This window comes from Leptonychotes weddellii, chromosome 8, assembly GCF_054177405.1.
Source record: "Leptonychotes weddellii isolate Sample4059 chromosome 8, ASM5417740v2, whole genome shotgun sequence".
In the NCBI taxonomy this organism is placed as follows: Eukaryota; Metazoa; Chordata; class Mammalia; order Carnivora; family Phocidae; genus Leptonychotes; species Leptonychotes weddellii.
The window spans coordinates 99,318,692-99,341,114 of NC_138376.1; the positions used below are offsets into that span (position 1 = coordinate 99,318,692).

Below are 22,423 nucleotides of genomic sequence, written 5' to 3' on the forward strand. Positions count from 1 at the left end.
AAATTTACTCTTACGTGGCAGATCAGTGGGGAAAAAACCCTGATAGGAAGCAAGGACGCTAGAAAGGAAAGCCAGAGATTTCTGACAACATGCAGCCTGAGTTAATTCAGATCCATCCTGATGTTAGAAATTCATAGACATGCTAAATAAATCATAACTCCCCAAATTTAATGCATACTTCATTTTAGAAAGAAGAAACAAAAGGAAATCTAAAAGTACAGAGGGAAGTTAAAACAGAAAGGCACACTCTAAAGCTGGCACCTTCGTGGCTCAATGAATTTGGAACCTAAATATGCATCATAATATCTAGGGGCTGGGATTTTAAAGACCAGGCAGGGAGAGAAGACATCACAGATATCACCTTAGACCTATAACAGAAGTCTCTAATTGAAGGTATGCAAAAACATGAGACTCTGGAACAGTTGTCTTCATTAATGAGCACTCAATGCCTTCCAGCCCCGGAACATTCCCGGAAGTCTTGTTTCTTTTCATGCCCCCCGTTGTGAAAAATGTGTCTCATAAGATGCTAAAATCACAAGCCTATGGATTGAAGTCCAAATTTATACCATTCATACGGTACAAGACTTTTCGAGCTGTGAAATTAACGGCAGGGGTACTAGTCTTGGCTACTGAAACCTCCAGAGCATCTAGGAAGATACAGAAAACTACTCTGTTCAGATACACTATAAATAATCAAGTAGGAGTGAGGATAGGCAGGCAAAGTACTTAACATGATCCTGAGATTACTGAAAAATCTGAAAGAGAATATAAAATTGTTTAAATTATTAAAATGTTAAAAGAATGAATGGAAAAGAGTGATGGAAGACTAAATTTCCATTTACTATGGAAATTTGTAAAAGGAGCAAATAAAATTTCTAAAAATGAAAAATATAGTAATTAAAATTAAAAATTGAATGGGAGGGCCAAACAGCATATTAGTAACAGATGAAAAGAGAATGAGTTAGAAAGAGTTGAAAACATTGTCCAGGATGCAACAAATATGGTAAAACATAAAAGGAGTTTAGGAGGCAAGGAATGCAGATTGTAAAAATGTAAGTCTATGAGGAGTTCCAAAGTCAAAAGAGTGAAAATGGGGAACAGTAATGGTCAAAGAGATACTGAAAATTTTCAAATATTGGTGAAGAATATGATTCCCCAAATTAAGGAAAACCATCACGATAAATAAAAATAAGTCCACACCTGGAAAGATCACTGTTAAACTTACAGAAACCAAAAAAGAAAAAGAAAACAAAATCTTAAAATAATCTAGAGAGAAAATGCAGAGTATCTACAAAGGAATAAGATTTGCTGGTTAGCATACTTCCCATTGAAGTCACAATAGAAGTCAGACAATGCACTAATATCCTCATGGTATGTTATATAATTATATGATACAATATGCCACTCAACTCAGAATTCTATATCCTGTTATACCTCATTCAGAGGGGAGGACAAAATAATGCCATCTTCAGAGAAAAACTGAGAGTTTACCGATTACAGACTCTCACTGAGCTACTATAAAATACAATTCAAAAGGAAAGCCAACAAAATCAAGGAAATTAGGGATTAAAGAGATAAAGTGAACAGAAAAATAGTAAATGTATACAATTTAAGTAAGCATAGTGAAAATAATAATGAAGATAATTACTAAATGTATGTAATTGCTTTAAAAAGTTGAGCCAAAAGAACAAGAGAACAACAACATGAAAATGGACAGATGGTCAGAGTTAGAAGTTTGTAAAGTCCTTAAAATTTTGGGAGGAGAGTGAAAAAAGACCGATTAGATTTAAACTTTGTTAAATATATGTTTTAAACATTGAGGATAATTATCGAAGAATAAAAATAGGGATATTAATCAGAGTTCTCTAGAGAAGCAACCAATTGGATGGATGGATGGATGGATGGATGGATGGATGGATGGATGGATGAATGCAGAGATTTTTTTGAAATTTGTTTTAAGGAATTGACTCACACCACTGTGGGGGCTGTCAAGCCTGAGTTCTGTAGGACAAGCCAGCAGGATGGAGAACCAGGGAAGAGTTGATGTATCAAGTTCAGAGACAGTCTGGAGGCAGAATTCTTTCTTTTGGGGAGGATTTCAGTCTTTTCTTCTAAGACCATCAACTGATTAGATGAGGTTCACCTACATTATGGTTAGTAGTCTGCCTTACTTGAACTCTACTGATTTAAATGGTAATTACATCTGAGATACTTTCAGAGCAAGGTATAGACTTGCTTGACCAAAACCTGGAGACATAGCCTAACCAAACTGACACATAAATTTAACCATAACAAACAGTTATACTTTCCCAATAAGGGAAGAGAAAAAATATGGACAGTGGAATTTTCAGTCAATTCCATAAAAGGCCAAAAATAGAAAAACAGAAGCAAAAAAAATGGTAAATATAAAACACGAAATATGATAGAATTAAATCAAAATACAGCAGTCAGAGTAATTATGATTAGCTGCCTCAAGAAATAAGCCCTGAAAAATCAGTTGCTTACCACAATCCAAATTTCTATCTCATATCGTACCCAATGTGTGTCAAGCAACCCTACTCCATCTCGTAGCTACACCATACCATGGTGTCTCTGAGGTTGTCCTGGCAGGGAAAGAGAAAGACAAAAGAGATATGCATGCTCTTCCCTCCCTTGGCCTGGACCATATCTGGTCTGTTGATCAGGAATAGTCACATACTTCAATCTAATTATAAAAGAGGCTGGGAAATATAAGCACATCAAATTTTTGATGAACATTAACTGTCTCAGTATCAAGTTGTCTTCATAATAAATGCAAACAGATTAAAATTACTAGATGACAATAGTATTTATATTGGTTTAAAAATGTTGAAAAAAATACAGCCATCAATATATGGTGTACACAAAATACCACTAACTCTAAGGGTACAGAGGACTGAAAAAGAAGAGGCGCAAAGAGATACACCAGGGTAACACTAACCAGAAGAAAGCTGGTGTACTAATATTAATAATCAAAATAGACTTTATATTTTTTTAAAAAGAGTTAGATAAAGAAAATATCACAATATAATAAAAGGATCAAGTTAGCAGGAAGATTAAAAAATTTTGAACCCACAAAGTCATAACTGCAAAGCCTAAGAATGAATAAAGGCAAATGTGAGAATGAGGAAATCAACGTAACTATAATAATAAAGGGAGATTTTGTCATTTCTCTCTTAAAAATTGATAGGTCAAGCAAAGAGATGTAAGGATACAGATTTGAAAAGTACAATAAATGAGCTTGATTTAATGGTCTTATAGAACTCTATATTAATTAGGTAATTTTGTATGTCCCATTAGATAAAGCACTCATGAAACTTAAAAAAAGACAGAGCCATGAACTAGATCACAAAGCAAGTATAAGTAAATCCCAACACTCCAATAGCACCTCAGTTGTATTCTCTGAGCGCAGTGCAATAAAATTAAAAAATTACTCATCAATATTGTTCCCCAGAAATGTTTTAAATAAAAATCACACTTCAAAGTAATTCATGGGTCAAAGAAAAATATAGTTTGAAGTTATGAGTACAAAGTATTTCATAACAAAATGGAAATAAAACAACACATCACATCCGGTGGCACTAAAAAGGCAAGTGAAGTTTAAAATGCAGTTATTAGGAAAAGGTGAGAACTGAACCCAGTTATCTAAAGTTTCTGATCAAGAAGTTCAAAATAATATATAAAGAAAGGAACAAAAATAAAAGCAGAAATTAACAACCTAGGGAAATATTAGGAAGCTGATTCTTACAATAAACAGGCAAAACAAGACTTAAGTAACTAGAGCTGACACATATGGATGGGATTAGGAATGGAGAGGGGGACATACGATAGAGATAATATAGATTTAATAAATATGGATATACTCCAGTACATGAGCAACTTTTTTCAAAGAGATTTGAGTGCTTGATGAAGTGGACGATAAATCTAAATGTACTCAAAAAGAAAGAGTAAACCTGAGTAGAAGTCTCATCATTAAATGAGTTGAGTCAGTTGTTAATAATCTACCCATAACAGAATAATAATGTCTACCAAAATTTCAAGGACTCAATATCCAAAACATTTTAAAGAATAGAAAAACAAATATTCCCTGGCTTATTTTATGAGTCTGATACAATCTTGATGGCAGAACACTGTACGAACAAGACAGGATCAAAAAGAAAAACTATGGGTCAATCATAAATAGATATGTAAAACTTTAAATAAAATATTATCAAACCAAATCCAAATCTATATTTTTAAAGATGTAGACAAATACAGAAAAAGTTAATATTAGTCAAATATGGATGATGAGGATACAGGTATCTATATTAATTTCTTTTCTTATCAGTATACTTAAATTATTTCCTATTTAAGTGTTTTAACTAAAATGAAAGTAAGAGGAAATTGAAAATCAGTTCTCCAGGAAGATCTGCCCTGAAAAATACGAAGAAAATGGTTTTTAAAGGCTCCTGGAAATGAAAGAGCATCCCTCATCCTTCACACCAACAAGAGGCCCTACATTTCTTTCTTTCTTTTAAAATTCATGATGCATGCATATTTTATTTCCTTTTAAATTGAAAAGAGAAGCAGGAAATTTCAAGCAACAATCCCCTGACCTAACTTTTCTCACCTCTAAACTCACACCCCCAGGGATAATCATTGCTAAGTCTTCCAACTATTTCTTCTCCTTTGGTCTCTCTTGATAATATCATTATCATGCTATCATGCGATTCGTTACTTTAGGGAATTATCTATTTAATTACTGCAGTGATATGTGACATGAAGTTCACATAGATCCTATCACATCACATCTCCCTCTCACCCATTTCCCAGTGTAGGTACGTTATGGTGTTTAGATCCTATATGGTTTTCTTTTTAAACTGAAGTGGAGGGGCTCAGAGCTTTATTTCCTGTTCCTGTCAATGATGGACTCCCCACTCTGTAAATGCAGACCTTTGTGCCTTCATCCTGCCTTTAGTTCCCTTTCTCCTCCCAACTTCTACCCCCCCCTTTTTTTTTTAAAGATTTTATTTATTTATTTGACAGAGAGACAGCGAGAGAGGGAACACAAGCAGGGGGCGTGGGGGGAGAGGGAGAAGCAGGCTTCCCGCCGAGCAGGGAGCCGATGTGGGGCTCGATCCCAGGACCCTGGGATCATGACCTGAGCCAAAGGCAGACGCTTAACGACTGAGCCACCCAGGCGGCCCCCAACTTCTACCCTTCTAACTTCCATATTGTCATATCAATAGAATTTAAATTTTTGTCTATAACCAGAACCTTAATTGGAAGCACTTCCTTAAAAGACCGCCTCTGATTTTTTTCAGTGCGGGAAGCCTGGGGGGCACTTGGTGTCTGGCTGCATTGCCCTGTGCCACCAGTGAAGGGGTAAAGGGCACTCTGTTCCAGAAAAGGATTTGCAGGGCATTATCCGTTTTTATCCTCATGACTGACTCTCATCCTCTACCTCACCTGTTGTTTCTGAGCCTGGCCACCTTCAAAGTCTGTGAGCCTCCTTCCTGGCTTACCCCCTCCTGAGCAAGGTGAGGGTCCAGTGACTGCAGAGGATTGAGGGGGGGAGTAAGTATCTAAGGACCTATGTTGATGTGCTGAGGGAGGCGTGTCTATCCTTCTAAAGTGAAGATTTCCTCTGCTGAAGTCATACACTTCCTCTTACCTCCTTTTCTTTACACCACCATACTTTTAATTCCCACCATCTCCCCTGCACACTTACTCCATTTTATTTAGTCTCTTGGTACTGTTTTGTGAAAACAGTGTCTTTTGCTCAAAATTCAGATTTTTAAAAAAATTTTTTTTCTTTTTCAAAATTTTATTTAAATTCAAGTTAGTTCACCTATAGTGTGGTTTTAGTTTCAGAGGTAGAATTGAGTGAAAATTCAGGTTTTATTTTATTTTATTTTTTAAGATTTTATTTATTTATTTGAGAGAGAGAGAGAAAGAACACGAGCAGGAGGAAGGGGCAGAAGAAGAAGCAGACCCCCCGCTGAGCAGGGAGCCCGATGTGGGACTCCATCCCAGGGTCCTGGGATCATGACCTGAGCCGAAGGCAGTCACTTAACCGACTGAGCCATCCATGTGCCCCAGAAATTCAGATTTTAAATTAAATAATCCATATTTCTGAGGAGTCTTTTGCTCTCTTCCTATATTTTATTTCCTCGTGGAGAGGGTATGTTTGAGGGTCTCCACTAACCCATGCAGTGGTGGGAGGAGTCAGAAAAAGGCATCCCCACTGGGTGAGATACACCAGGCCACACAGTGTGGTGAGCAGTAAGCTGGCCAGTCCAGTGCCCCTGTGTAAACCTTTGGGCACAGTCCCAAGATCCCTGGGCTTTGGAAGCTGCTGAGTTTCTCTGCTTGCCCTCTGCTGTGCACAGTGAGCTCGCATGCTATTTCACTGCTTGGTGACTGTGATGTTTTGTTTCCTTCCTACTTGCTTTTTTCCAGAAAACAATGCTCCCAGAATTAAAATGTAGGCTGATAATAGACCCTTTAGTGGACAGAAACGTGGATTTTGAATATTTTGCTCTTTAACCATTTCTCACCCAGGATGCCATGATTTTCATATAGGTAACACCTGATACACAGTAGCCGATCACAAATGTAGATGGCCACCTCCCATCTCCAAACACTAATGTCAGAAATCTAGCATGGCCAGGATGCGTCAGATTTTCAGAATTGACAAGATATTTGTATTGTCATGAGATATAGGAAAGTTGAAGAGAGAAGACGATTTCAAAGGAAAAATAAAATTACTTTCTTTCCCTATTTAGTTTGAAGTAATGTCTGAATATCTGTTTGAATGTAGATGTCATGTGGGATTTTTTTTTTTTTTTTAAAGATTTTATTTATTTGACAGAGAGAGACACAGTGAGAGAGGGAACACAAGCAGGGGGAGTGGGAGAGGGAGAAGCAGGCTCCCTGCTGAGCAGGGAGCCCGATGCGGGGCTCGATCCCAGGACCCTGGGATCATGACCTGAGCCGAAGGCAGACGCTTAATGACTGAGCCACCCAGGCGCCCCCATGTAGGATTTTTTTTAATGGATGGGAATTAGGTTCTAGTGGTGTGCTAGAATTTCTAAATCAAGTTGGGGAAAGAAAATAGCAGGAAAGAATTTGGGAATTAGAAGATCTGCCTTCAAATTGAGAGCATTGTACGATCTATTCTGATCCCTCCCTTGACTTGATTCTTATGGTAAATATGGTCCTTAAAGTCCAGATCCTTTTATCTGATTTAATATTCAATCTCCAACACTCTTAAGATCATTTCTTACTCTTCATTGGCCTACTTATGGTACTTATAAGAGGTGCTCATGAACTATTTATTGACAAGTATGAGATACTACACATGTCCACATTTTAAATTTTCTCTTTAAGATTTTAAAAATTGTGATCATATACTTAATGTACTTAACATGTAAATAACATTACAAGATACAACATACAGGGTAATCAGAGATAATTAGAATTCTAACCTGTCCTCAAACCAGCAATAATCATAGATGTTTTCATTTGTCATGCTAATAAAAATAATACATTTTAACTTTTACCTAATTTATTCTTTGTTATACGTTTTCCTTTCTTTCCTATTATTCTGTCCTTTAATATTATTAATATTATTCCTAATAATTTCTTCTTATTTATTAATTTTTGAGTCCTTATAGTAGTAGCAAGATTCTTTGACATCATGGCTATTGGTATATAAATCATAAGGGTAAACACTGTGAATCTTGCAATAGTATGATTAAACATTAAGGCATTTCTAATGAGTGTTTGTTTAGAAATATGGTCATATCTTCTCTTCAGTCTGTCTTATTTAGTATTTGCTTTGTGTAATTGGATGAACCAAAATACATAAAGAATACTTGCAAGGTCATTTTTGAGTTTTTATTTCCTACATAAAGGACTGTGCAAATATTAGCAGAGTACATACTGCATTCAAAAGGCTCAATAAAATATGGTGTTAGTCAAGTTGTACCCTTTAAATCATATATACCTTGTATTTTATTCTGTCAACCACTGCTTAGAAGTCATTCACACAGTCATTTTGACTTCTTATTAATACCTACAATCATTGGGGGTGCCTGGGTGGCTCAGTAGGTTAAGCGTCTGCCTTTGGCTCAGATCATGATCCCGGGGTTCCGGGAGCTCAGGTCATGATCCCGGGGTTCTGGGATCAAGCCCCACGTTGGGCTCCCTGCTCAGCAGGGGGCCTGCTTCTCCCTCTCCCTCTGCCATTCCCCCTGCTTGTGCTCTCTGGCTCTATCTCTCTGTCAAATAAATAAGTAAAATCTTTTAAAAAATATACCTACAATCATTGAAATTTAAATTTTGTACCCATGTAGTATTAATGGGAAAATGGCATAACCTGTAATTGATATGACAATTGAATCTGCTGATAAGATTGGTGAGCATTTTTTCTCCATCAGCAGCTCAGCAACTTGTCTAACAACTGAGTGATTCACACAATAGCAAATATGGAAAAAGTCAGTGAGAATCGAAGTCACCTAGAAAAATATTGAATCTCTACGTAAAAGTAGTATTCATTAAGCCACTCTGATTTTAGTGATTTTCCCTGTATATGATATGCTCATTGGAGTCAATAATTTTAAAAACTAGATTGGAAACAAAAAAGCAAACTTCTGTTTTATGACCCAGCATTAGACATATTTAAAAATTCAGGGCATAAAAATGTTAAAAACCAAGGGGTTTGTTTGTATCATCAGTCCGAAACATGGCAACTCTTTGGGGTGATGCTATAATGCAACATAAGTGAGAACTAATTTCATTCAAGGTGGTTGTGCTCTCAGACTTGTTATTTAGGATTTCCACCTATAAGTGCAATAATCAAGAGGTGAAATGGCCATGCTGGATTGGACTTTGAACATCAACTGGAAAAAAAAATATTAGGTCCTCTGAGAATGTTCTCCAACTCCATAGATGCTTATTGCCTTGACTCCAAATCCAGATTTCTTACAGTATCTGCTCATTCTGCCCCCATCAGCTTGTTCAGTTCGTGCCTCATTGCAAGAAGCTAGTGGCACCCATAGGTGCCGGGGCAGTGGCCGTCAGGCTGTTGGTGAAAATCTGTTCTCACTTAGTCATATATTTTTAAATCCTCTCTTGATTGTCCTTCTCGGTGTTCTCATCAAGCTGAAAGTGCCCAGTCACAAATTCTAAACTTGCAGTTTTGAGGATTCCTATTTCATGCAAGTCTCCTCTGTATGCTCACTGGCTTTCAGTCTTCTGCAGAGATTCATCTAATCTCTCTCCCATCTTAGGGCGTAGTGTCCGAGGCCAGGACCTACAGCCTTTCAACAGATTTCTGACCACAGCCATCTCCCTGGGTTGTTTGTTCCTCACTCTTTATTTATTATTTCATTTTAATATCCTGTAGTATTTTTAAAATATAGGTCATATTAAAACACCTTTAAAATCAATGAATAGTGATTTCCTTATTTTAAAATTACGATCTTTTTTAATTGTTACAAAAGCAGTTCTTACCTGTTATAGAAAAGTGGAAAATACAAGCAAAAGGAGAAAATATGCAATGTGCATAAGCCCACCAAACACAAATGATCACTTTTATAATGTTGTTTATCTGCACATACCTTTTCCTGTGCAAACAGCTTTTTTTGCAAATACAGAACTGTTTTGTAGCTTAATACGTAAATGTATCTAATTAACATCACATGCACTTTTTTTTCAGTATTCTCAAAAATTGTATCTTTGGGGCACCTGGGTAGCTCCGTCCTTAAGCGTCTGCCTTCGGCTCAGGTCATGATCCCAGAGTCCTGGGATCGAGCCCCGCATCGGGCTCCCTGCTCGGTGGGAAGCCTGCTTCTCCCTCTCCCACTCCCCCTGCTTGTGTTCCCTCTCTCGCTGTATCTCTCTCTGTCAAATAAATAAATAAAATCTTAAAAAAAAAAGAAACAAAAATTGTATCTTTTACAATGTACATAGGATCAGATTCCACCATTTCTTCTGAGAATTTATTTTACTAAAGAAATTTCTCCCTGATTTTTAACAACACTCTAACATACCTGAATATAAATTTCTTCTGATAAACACCTCATACAAACACATTACAGCGAATCACCAGCCCTTACATGTATCCCTGCATATTATTGGAACCATTTTCTTTGTTAAAAAAATTTTTAAACTTAAAATCATTTAAGTTATGTAATATCTTTGCAGAGTATCTCCTTTAGAGATACGCGAGACTTATATTCTAAAATTATTTCATAAAGGGAGTAATGGAATAAGTCATAAACCATGCTGATGAATCTTCAATTACTTCTCTAACAAATAAAAGCAAAAGCAAAAAGAAATATTCTACATCTGTCCTTAGAGACAACTCTTTGAATGAATTCAGAAATTCTGTCTCTAATAAAGAAATTATTGAGGACCATTTAGAAAAGTAATAAAAGTATAATATAGAAGGTAATATAAACAATAGCTTTTATAATTCTTTTTTTTAAGATTTTATTTACTTATTTGACAGAGAGAGAGAGCGAGCACAAGCGGGGGGAGCGGCAGACAGAGGGAGAGGGAGAAGCAGGTTCCCCGCTGAGCAGGGAGCCCAATGCGGGGCTTGATATCACCCAGGACTCTGAGATCGTGACCTGAGCCGAAGGCAGACACTTAACCAACTGAGCCACCCAGGCACCTCTAAAAAATAGCTTTTAAATTTGTTTCTTAAATAATAAATCACTGGGAGAGAGGTATACCACCCTGATAAGCTTAACTTCAGGTCTCATATTCACATCTTCTCCTAATAGAGCTTCCTCTGACAACAAAACACTGCCAGGTTTCCATGCTCCATCACGGTAGTAAACATTTTCTTTATAAGGGATTGTTTTTTTTGTTCTCTACTACAGTTCCAGTGGGGAAGGCAGACTGTCTCCATCTTTGGATAATCAGAGCTTACTTTGGTGCTTGAGATAGCTAAAAACTTTTTTTGGGTAAATCAGTCAATTCCTTCATCAATGACATGGTACTTTAACAAGAGTTACTATGAATATTTAACAAATAGTAAGAAGGAGAATACTAACATGTATTAAAAGTCAATTAAATGCCAAGCCCTCTATAAAATCTTTGTAGACTTTATCATTTCATTTTTTCCTGTATCTTTCCTTCTCTAAAAATGTCTTAGATTATCTCATATTTTTCATAAATAATCATTAATAAAAACATACAGCAGCCTACATATAATATTGTGTATGATATATTTTCATAAACATTTTTATATAACTTATATATACACATATACACACAAAAGAACTTATTATTTATAAAAATACAATCTCTAAAAAGCAAGAAACAACATATCTTGCAACTCTAAGAACCTCATTTGTATTTCCCATATGCCGTAGACACAGCTCAGAAACTCAGATGCAATGCTTATGAATATGTATGAAGTATAATTAGCTTGGAAAATGCTGCTTCATCACCTGTCCTGATATTGTTGATGTGCTTCGGTGACTTACTAAGCAATGTAAGGGCTTCGGTTAGGGCTCAGTCATGTTGTTGGATAAAGATGCCAAGGTCCAATGAAAGATCAATAAGTTGATAATCAGACTAATCAGAAAAAAATCAATATCCAGTATTCAATATCAGGAATAAAAGAGGTAAAATCAGTACAACTTCTGCAGACAATAAAGGATTTAAAAAAAGAAAAGGAACTCTCCAAATTCCAATGAGTTGAAACAGTTCCGTTCATCCATAACATGTTAGTAGTTTTCATTCTGTTATCATATGAAAGGCTGGTCTTTTAAACCTGGGTTGTGGATATACTGTTTATGACTGACAGATGTATGTCATCAGGCCTTTACTTTAGTATTTTGGAGTGCTTCTTGAAACATTGAAAACCTGTCTATCCCTCTACATCCCTTGAACACAAACCTCTCATTTCCACTGCCCTTGCCTGAGGTTACAACTCTTTTTTCTCTAGGCTATATTATGATAATAGCCAACTGGTGTCTCTTTTTTCTGCCACACACCTGCCCAGTTCATCTTCCTGGACTAAAACTCTGACCATACACTCTTACTCAGAAGCTTTCAACGGCTCCATGTTGCTTATTGCCCAGTGTTTTTAGCCTGACATTCAAGCTTTCCAGAAATTGACTCTAACCTACCTAACAGCCTTAGTTCTTCATACTGCCCTTCATAAACTCTACAGTCCTTTGCAACTGAAATACTTGTTCTGTTCTCCGCACATCAAAATTTCCTGCCTCCTTAGGGCACCTGTGTGGCTCAGTCAGTTGAGCATCCAACTCTTGATTTCAGCTCGGTTCATGATCTCAGGGTCCTGGGATTGAGTCCCACGTCAGGCTCCACACTCGGCGGGGAGTCTGCTTGAGGATTCTGTCCCTCTCTCTTTGCCCCTCCCCCCACTCGTGCTCTCTCGCTCTGTCTCTCAAATAAATAATAAATAAATCTTTAAAAAAAAATTTCCTGCAGCCTTGCCTTTCCTTCCCTTACCTGAGCAAGGAATGGTTGACTAAAAATCCAGGAAGAAATCATCAGCTTCCTGAAAAGCAGGAAAGACAAGATGCTTGGGAGCAAAAGAGAGGTGACATTCATAAGTGCAAGAAGATAGGAAATTAGCAGCAGGGAAGTCTATCAGCAGATGGACTTCGGTTAGGGCTCAGTCATGTTGTTGGATAAAGATGCCAAGGTCCAATGAAAGATCAATAAGTTGATAATCAGACTAATCAGAAAAAAATCAATATCCAATATTTAATATCAGGAATAAAAGAGGTAAAATCAGTACAACTTCTGCAGACAATAAAGGATTTAAAAAAAGAAAATTATTAATGACCTTATCCCAGAAATTCAACAATTTGAATGAAATGGACAGATTCTTTGAAAATTACCAACTACCCAAACTCACAAATAACTAACTTGAATGTCCATTAAAGAATTGAATTTGTACTTAAAAACCTTTGTACACACACACACACACACACATATATACACACACCCCCCACACACAAATTCAGCCCCAAATGATTTCACTGGTGAATTCCATGAAACATTTAAGGAAGAAGTAATAAATTCTTCAGAGAATTGAAGAGAAGAAAATATGTCCCACCCCATTCTATGAGGCCAGTATCATTCTAATACAAACCAAAGACATTATGAAAGAAAATTTTAAATCAACATCCCTCATAAACATAGATGTGAAAATTATTGACAAAGTCATTACAAATCAAATCTAACCATTTATTAAGATAAGCTACAAACTAGGGGAATATATTTGCAAATTACTTCTCTGATAAAGGATTTGTATCCAAATTATGCACAAATATCTTTCAAAATTCAGTAACAACAAACAACCCAATAAAAAATTGGGCAAAAGACTTAAACAGGTGGAAAATAAGCACATGAAAAGGTGCTCAAGATTATTTGTCACAAGGAAAATGCAAATTAAAACCAAAATGATACACACACCTATTAGCATGTCTAAATTTAAAAAGACCGACTACATCAAGTACTAGCAAGGATGTAGGCAAACATAATTCTCATACACTACTGGTGGGAATTTAAAGTAGCACAAATAATATGGAAAACAAGTTGGTAGTTTCTTAAAAAGTTAAACATACTACTATATCATCTAGCCACTCTACTTCTAGGTATTCACTCCAGGAGAAAATGAAGGCATATGTGTATCTAAAGGTTTATACACAAATGCACCTACAACTCAATTTACAGTGGTCAGTGCTGGAGATGACCCAAATGTCCATCAGGAGGTGAATGAATAGATTGGGGCATATCAATTTAATTAAAAAAGGATCACATATAGTTACAAGTACAATGTGGACAAAGGTTGAAATAATTATGCTGAGTGAAAAAAGCCAGACAAAAAAGAGAACAAACTAGATGAGCCCATTTATATAAGATTTTGTAAAATACAAATTAATAGTGATGGAAAGAAGAGCAGTGTTTGTGTAGAGATGCAAGGAAGGGTGGAAGGGAGAAATTAAAAAGAAATGAATAGTTCTCTACCTTAATTGTCGTGATGGTTTCATGGGTGTCTATATGTCAAAACTTACCAAATTGTAAATTTTAAATATGGGAAGTTTACTTATGTCTCAGTAAAACTGTTGAAAAGTATAAAAAGGCAGACAAAAAGTGAATACTGGTCACCATTGTCCATAGTCCCTCAATTTCCCCAGCTCAAACTTTAGCCTCTTTCCATGTTGTCTGACCTTTCTCCCTCTTTTCCTCTCACTTCATTTCATTATTTCTTCCTTGCAGCAAATCAACTTTCTCTCCCTCCTTTATCCACAGACTCACTTTGCATATCCGAGATAAGCTTTAAAATTGTGGTTGTTAAATGCTTGCCAGATTATATTTTTCTAGAAAGACATTCACATTTCAAGGCTGTGGGAAAAGCTGTTTTCCTTCCTTCCTTCCTTCCTTCCTCCCTCCCTCCCTCTCTCCCCCCTTCCTTCCTTCCTTCCTTCCTTCCTTCCTTCCTTCCTTCCCTCCTTCCTTCCTTCCTTCCCTCCTTCCTTCCTTCCTTCCTCCCTTCCTCCCTCCCTCCCTTCCTCCCTTCTTCCCTTTCCCATCTTTGCCTAATTTCATCTAGTACTCTGAGTGACCCATATCATCAGGGTGACTCAAGATCGTCAATACCAACATTAGTTATTTTACTACAATGATATTAGCATCTACTGAAACCTACTTTATCCCTATCCAAATTGATTTGGACTCCTGAGCTTTAAATTTCTTTCTCTACTTGATTGCTTCTCCTTCCTCATTGTCAGACAGATTGTCAGCTATCACTTCTGCTGCTTTCACGTGCCTATTTGGAGAATCTTCATCCTTTCTTTGTAATTTCCTTCCTCTCATCTGTTTTGATCCAGAAAACTTATAACCAAGGGAGTAAGAATGGCATGTAAATTTGGAACAGATGTAGAACCTGAGTAGCTAACTAAGGCTTATTTTTTTTTTTTAAGTAAGGTACACTGGATTTGTGCTGCTTATACCGATGCTCTTTCCCTTTTTTTTTTTTTTTTGAGATAAATGACACTATGTGATGTTAGTGTATCTAATTTCTAAGGGAAACTGTAGGACTAAAAATTTCTGTATTCTCAGTTGAAGAAACTGTCCATTTTCCATAGAATAATTTTCTGGATTTGTCAGCTCTTTTTGCAAGTGCTAGCTACATATGCATAATGTCCCTTTTTATTTATGTAGATGTATCCAATATGTCCTTTTGTAGATATCTTAGTATTACATCATCAATCTGTTCTGTGAACAGTAGAGCTGTTAGTATAAGACCTGAAAATAAATTTTACCACAATAGTCACAAATTCTATGATCTTTCCTAGTTAATGCTCAAATAATGTGACTGGTTTAAAAAAAAAAAAGTGACAGAGGCATTCCTGGTATCATTTGGAGTGTTATGTCTGGGATAACCTGAATTCAGCTTTATAACTTCAACAGTAAGTTTAGCATTCTCTGGCTCTTCTTGCACCTGAAATACTTTTCCAATTTAAACTTTACACTAAGATCCTATTTAATTTATCTCTTGGTATAAATGTATTGCGTAATGATTGCTGAGGAGCAAATACTATTAAAATGGATCCCTAGACATTAAGTTAAATGATCCCATTCCCATATCATTCTTCTATCTTTGTGTCATCTTTTTTAATCCAAGCCTCAACAAATACATCTTTGCTAGGAGGTGACTGTAGCTCAGAGATTGTTATTTAGAAGATTTTGTTTTGCTGTAGTGCTTGGAGACGTGTTTTCAAAAGGAGCGGTGTTTTTCCTCATTTGAAGGGGATAGGAACTGCTCCCCCACTTATCACACAACTCAAGTAAAATGTGCTTAGGGATAAAGTCAGTAGATGTGTTCAGTCCTTAATTTGCTCAACAATTCTATAGCGTTCAATACTGACCAATTATGTCCTTGCAACACTGCCAACCATCATGCTTTGAGTCACTTCTGCGTCTCTTGGTTTCTATAATATCATGCTCTCCTGGTTTCTCTTTGCCCTCTAGAATCTCAGTTATCTTGCCAGTGCCTACCCCTTAAATGTTAAGATTCCTAAGGTTTCTGTTCTAGTTGTTCTCCTCTCCCAACAAACAGTCTCCTGACTTTAATCGCCAATATGTGCTGATAATTTATAATTATATGTCTGTAGCCCAGAATGCTTTCCTGAAAGTAAGCTCTGTACACCAGCTGCCCGCCAGATATGTCTACTCCATAATTCTGTGGGTTTTGATATGTGACACTTCTTCTTCTGTCCACAGGCAACAGGTCCTCAGGGTTTACTAAAGGAAGGTGCCAAAGGCTCTCTTCAGAAAAGCTTTGGGATTCTTAATGAAGCCAAGAAGTTAGCAAATGCCGTAAAAGGTTAGTGTGACCTCTCTTTGTTATTATTTTCAGCCTAATTGTAGTTCTATTTGGTAGGATATTTTATTACACTATTGGAAAAGTGGAATTGTTTCACTAGAGTTTTTAGGATGGTTTTTATTATTGGGATTTAATGCAAGTAAACTATTTCACCAGTTTTATGACATTTTGTCATCACATCTCATTTTGCATTGGGTAATATTTCATAATTTTCAGACCTAATTTATATAACATCATTTCACTTATATCTAAAGTACAGTGACTTTTAAATTAAAGTATAACAAGTTTTTAAGAGTACCAAACCCCACTTGTTTTGGCTTCAGAAATGACAGTCACAAAGGAATGAGTTAGGCAGATGTAGTATAAATGTCCTTATGAAATTTTCAATTTGTTAGTGGTCACATTTCCTGAAAAGTTTTCACACTTTTTAAATACATTTTTTCTTGTATTTTCTTCCTAATTCAATCATCAAAGTGCATAAAATATCTACTCTAATCCATTAGGGGTTTTGCATTAAAAATGTATTACTCAATATAGCTGCTCTCTAGGTAAGCTATTATATTTATTATTTCATTCAAATATCTCCTGTTTCTCTCTGCAGCCTCATTCCTTGCCATTTTCTGGCTTGCATCCATCTCCCCAACTTCCTGAAATATTCATGGTCCTTCCAAAACATACTACTATTCCAAGCCTCCGTATTTCAGAGTGTTAATCCTTCCTTTTGGAATGCCTCTCCATCTTTCATTCTTTTTCGTATAATTACTTTTTACCAGACCTTCAAGATGAAGCTCAGATGTCATCTTCCCCAGGAACCTCGACACCCCATCTGAACCACATGCCCCTTCTCACTGCGTACCTTTCTCACAGACTTGTCAAACTGCAACCATGTACTTCGAGTCCATCTTCTTGAGGACGGACACGGGGTCTTCTTTTTAGCGTTGTTTTTCTAGTGTATAATATCACAGGGACTAGTCAAATCAGGAAATAAGCATATTTTTGAGAAGAACAGAATGGTATTGGTCTTTACTAACCTTAGAAAGAGAAGAGGTTTTATAAGCATTTATATTTGTCATGCTTTAACTAATTGTCCGTGGTCTCTAATAGAGGCTGATAGGAGATTACAACTTCTGGTGTCGGTGTGATGGTATTTTGATAGCAAAATGTTTGGACTGTGTGTCACAGGTGAAAAAAAAAAAAACCTGTATACATGATTTTGTGCAGGAGCTTGCTCTTATTCTAACCTGAAGAGTAACTATAGAGTCAAAACCTATTTTCCTCTTGGGCAAGTTGAGTTGATCTCATTACTTTGTGGCCACTCCTTCCCATCCAGTGCCTTTGTCCAGTGCTAGGAAGGATTAAGGTGAGGTGAGTGAGGTTAGGTCATGTAAGTGTAGGGTTAGGTCCTGTATTATTTAAAAGTTTAATACTTTGTTCATCATTGATCTTTTTTGAATCCATTTTAATCTTTTTAAATACTGCATTAAAATATTTTTGGTTACTGAGTGTTTTGGTGTCCCTTTAAATTTTATACCTGAGGTGAATGCCTGAGTCACCTCCCCTCACTCCCTGCTCTGCCCTCACCTCTATTTCCCCCAAAATACTGGCATTATAAAAAGAAAGAAAGAATCCCATTTTCAGAGATTTTTTTTTTCCAAGAAAAAAAGAAATCTGAAGACAAGGCGGTAGAAAGGGTTAGGAGACAGAAATGTTCATTAGTTTAAATGTCTTTTTTTGTACTTTAGGTAGTACATTATTTAAAGTAATGAAAACCCACAAACTACTCAAGTAATAATTTCTCCAAAAATCCAAGCCAAGACTCTGACGGAGATGGGAATGTTTTCTTGCTACATTATGACATTCCCCTGATTTGTGGCCAATTACACAAGTAATAAAATGGCTGTTAATCAGGGAAATGCCATATATTACCACCAGGAACTGCTGAAATAGGCCCTACAGAGCAAAACTCTTGACAGCAGCTATTAAAATAGAGATTTAGTCATTTCCCTTTCTCTGGTGCCTGGAGTTAGAAGGAATAAAAATGGTGAGGCCAGTCTACCCTCTATATTTCTAATTTGTTACTTGGTTCAATTCAGTATAATCCGGTGAGTTCATGCTTTAGTCACGAATGACTTAGTGCTGCTCCCTGCCATTTTTATGCTGTCCTTGCCTTGAGGGAGTCTGAACTTGCCAGGAGCAATTTGTTTTGCTTTTTAATTTTTGAATATACATTTGTTAAAAGTCAATTTGCCCTTGTACGCATTTGAAATTTGAAACCAGTCTACACTGCACTGATTGAATGTCTACGGAGGTAAAAATCATGTCCTTGATAGATACGGAACTTGGGACAAATTGATGATCGAGAGAGTTAGAAGATGAATTAATACCAGCAGGTGAATTAATGCTCCTTTGCAGATTGACAAGAGAGTTTGTCAATCAAATAGCCAGTTGAGGTTCTCAGAAAATGTGTACAAGGCAAGGAATGAAGCAGAGGATGGTATATTAGAAGCCTGAGAATACTAAGACTTTACAGTTATATACTTTATCTTATACAGAGTAACTTCTCAATATTATTTACTTCTTAATTTATCCCTAATTTTTGTCTTTGCCCAAGTAAGTGAAATCATTCAATTACTAAGGAGCAAATAGATGACATTTCTGTAAACTGGATGACACTCCTATGAAATAAAAAGATCAATTCCCAAACCCAAAAATACTGACTCAGTAAACTGCATGACACATGGTACTGTCCAGCACAAAGAACAGTACCAAAATTATTCCACACATTATCTTTTATCAAATTAATCAATGCTTTTCTTCTATATTATGATCCTCCAAACACTCAGGCTTTCAGTCTAGACAAGTGTATCAGAAAGGTTCTGCCTTCATGAATGTAATACAGTTTCATTGACTAACCTGGTGAGATTCTGTTACTATTTTAGATTAGAAAAAAAAGAATAAACAGGAATACTGTAGTGCTGTTAAACCAAAGTATGATGTAGGATTTAAATTTTGTCCAAAGCCTTCTTTTATTATTAAAGATGTACTCCTTTTGACTTCACTTACTACCATTTGCCAGAATCAGTTTTTCTGAAGATAGACATGTGAAGGACAAACAAAATCTGTTCCATGGACAAAAAACAACGTTGGACTAAATGGATGAAATCAAGCTTGGATCCCCTAGCTGACCGTAGTGTGGAGAAAAATACCGTCTTTTCCCAGAGATATTGCCGCTTCCTCATACAGGGCTGTAGTTCCTCCTTTGGAGTGTGAATAAAGAAAATCAAGATAATAAAGCCAGGTTGGCGTCAGTTGAGGAGTTAAAATGAAAAGTAACAAAGTAGTGGCAGACATGGAAAGGGAGAACCTATTGGGCCAGACAGTACTTGTCTGGTTCTTCTCAAGTGCTTTTAGAATACCTTGCTGGCCAGAACACAATGAGCCTGCAGGCCCACAGTTGGGCTTCAGAGCTTGTCCTAGCGGAACTATAAGCAGGTTTCAACGTCTGGCCATTTTGGTTTCTTGTTACGCTTGCTGAAGAGAGGATTCGCCTCACCTCTATTCTGGTTTGTTTTTTTTAAAGATTTTATTTATTTATTTGACAGAGAGAACGAGAGAGCACAAGCAAGGGGAACAGTAGAGGGAGAGGGAGAAGCAGGCTCCATGCCAAGCAGGGAGCCCCATGCGGGGCTCGATCCCAGGACCCTGAGATCATGACCTGAGCCGAAGGCAGACACTCAACCATCTGAGCCACCAAGGTGCCCCTCTATTCTGGTTTCTTAAGTCTTTGGAGATCCTGCCACAACACAAGCCCCCCTTCCCTCCTCTCCTTAGACTTTTCACTATGAGCCTCTCTCTAGCGGGAGGAAGAGCACATTCAGTGGCAGCCGGCGGTTACTGGGGGCTGGTCAAGCACTGTGCCCATGATGAACAAGACTGAATTTGGCCCTTTGAGAGCAGGACAAGGTTTCTCCGTAACATGCCTCCCTATAAACCTGCCGACCGAGCGATCTCAGAGGTCCCCATGGGTGGTCACTCTAGTGCACTCTGGGCAGAAGAGGCAGTCAGAGACAGGACACATCCCAAACTTGTGACAGCAACTGGAGAAAGGGAAGCGTGGGAGTAAAGTCATGAAAGAGGGCTAGAAATACAAAAAAGTGGCAAAACTGGGCATAGCGACCTCATCGAGTCAATTGGCAGGAGGCTGGGGACAGGACTCCGGTTCTCACTTTCACCCGGCTTCCTTCCTTATGCAGCTGTCCTTCCTTCTGCAAGGCCCCAGGTTCCTGCCCTGGGTCGTGGGGTTGACTTAAGGGACAGACTCTTCGGAAATTTTAAGATTTAGAAATATTAAGCAGGCAAAGGACTAGATAGGTGAGTGAAAAATTATAGTAAAATGACTTGAGGGAAACTGTACCTCTTATGTTCTTAAAATATCCAAAGATGATAATACATAGTATAATACAATAAAATTGAAAATTGTGTAAAGCAATCACATATTATGTAATTTGGTAAATTTGGCCACCTCTCATATGTAAAACAAAATCATTTGAAGAAACACTAACAATCTGAATGCACCCCATTTGTATAGTGGGACCAACACTTTAGGCCACATTAGTCTGTCTCCAAAGCTGATGCTTTTACCTGCTGCTGGGCAAAAACACTGGGCTTCCGCCATAGTCCGGAAGGTGGCACAGTGACATTCATGATCCTAACAAATGCTTGATCAATGAATAAGTGGATGAATACTCAAGTGTAGCCAAAATCTCTCATTATCAGGAAGGTGACCTCATGCCGATCCCTTGCCTATTTCAAACATTCTGCTTCAGAACTACACAGAGAAACGCTGCAGAGATTAACCTTTTCTCTTAACCAACTGAGCCACCCAGGCGCCCCTAGATGAGTTTCAATAGTCAAAGAGAACACTTCAGTAAAATCTATAAAAAGCATTCTTATATTTAGTTGAAACCTGTTTCAACATCATTGAAAACTGGTAAATACACCAGGGCAATCATCAAGCCAATGTGAATTAATTATCATTTACTGCCAGTCATGAATCCAGTACTTTCTCATACACATCCACAGATTTATTTCTCCTATCAGTCATATGAAGGAAGGCGCTATCCTCGTTTTATACACATAGAAAGGGAAAAAAGAAATGGCATTTGAACCCACCTCATCTTCCACTTCTCAGTCATTGCACCGCACCGCATTTTTAATGACAAGAATTTTGTACAAGAAGACATTATTGATGATGAAAGAAGTAACATAACAGCTTTATTTTGAGATATTACATAACATAGCTCAAAGTTATCAGTTCTAATTTAACTAAACTGTCATTCATATTCAGCCCGGCATCAGGAACATGGTAAATGAGTAAATGTGTACTCTGAGTGGCAGTGACTTACAAATTTGGTGAGTTTCATTTTGAATATGTCTACCTTGTACAGTCAGTGGACAGGCAACAAAAGGAACCGATATCACCAGGAAGGTTCACAGTCGACCCTTACCGCTCTGCTGCTTTCTCTCACTGTATGAGCTCTGTGCCTGCCAAACCCACTGACGTTTGTGTTCTAATGTGTGAGGACAGGATGGGAAAGGGAGAACCAAAGTGGAAAAAGCATGTGTGTGTAGCCTTTGAGGTTTGGTGGGTGTGATATCTAGAGAGAAGATAAAGAGAAGGTCTTAACTACAGCTACGGGGTATGAGAGCTGAAGAAGTGAGAGGAAATCCTATAAAATATCGCTATGAATTATAAATCGGATCCTTCTCTTGTTCTCCAAAATTTACAACTAAAGGATCAGGTTGGATGTTCTTTAACTATTAATAATTCTGTTTCTTTGGTCATGTTACAGTTCAAATTAGGTCAAATGCAATCTTCCTTATATGTCAGCTATAGATAAACTGTGCCTCATATCTCTTTTCATTTAAAGCCAACCTTGGAGGGCTTCTTTTCCGAGATTTTCATTGCTATGGTTTCGCAGGTTTTCCATTTTGAAATCTGCAGTACTTTTCTGTACACAGCTTCTACCCATCTAATTC

General features: G+C 37.2%; 1 protein-coding gene across 1 annotated transcript in view; it reads left to right on the forward strand.

Annotated features, from left to right (window-relative positions):
• The window catches only part of LAMA2 (laminin subunit alpha 2), a 576,425-nt gene that overhangs the window by 466,692 nt on the left and 87,310 nt on the right, over nt 1-22,423 (forward strand). Inside the window, exon 41 of the mRNA XM_081828983.1 lies at nt 16,282-16,384. Coding sequence (XP_081685109.1) covers nt 16,282-16,384 — 103 coding nt within the window. The remainder of the gene's footprint in view (nt 1-16,281; nt 16,385-22,423) is intronic.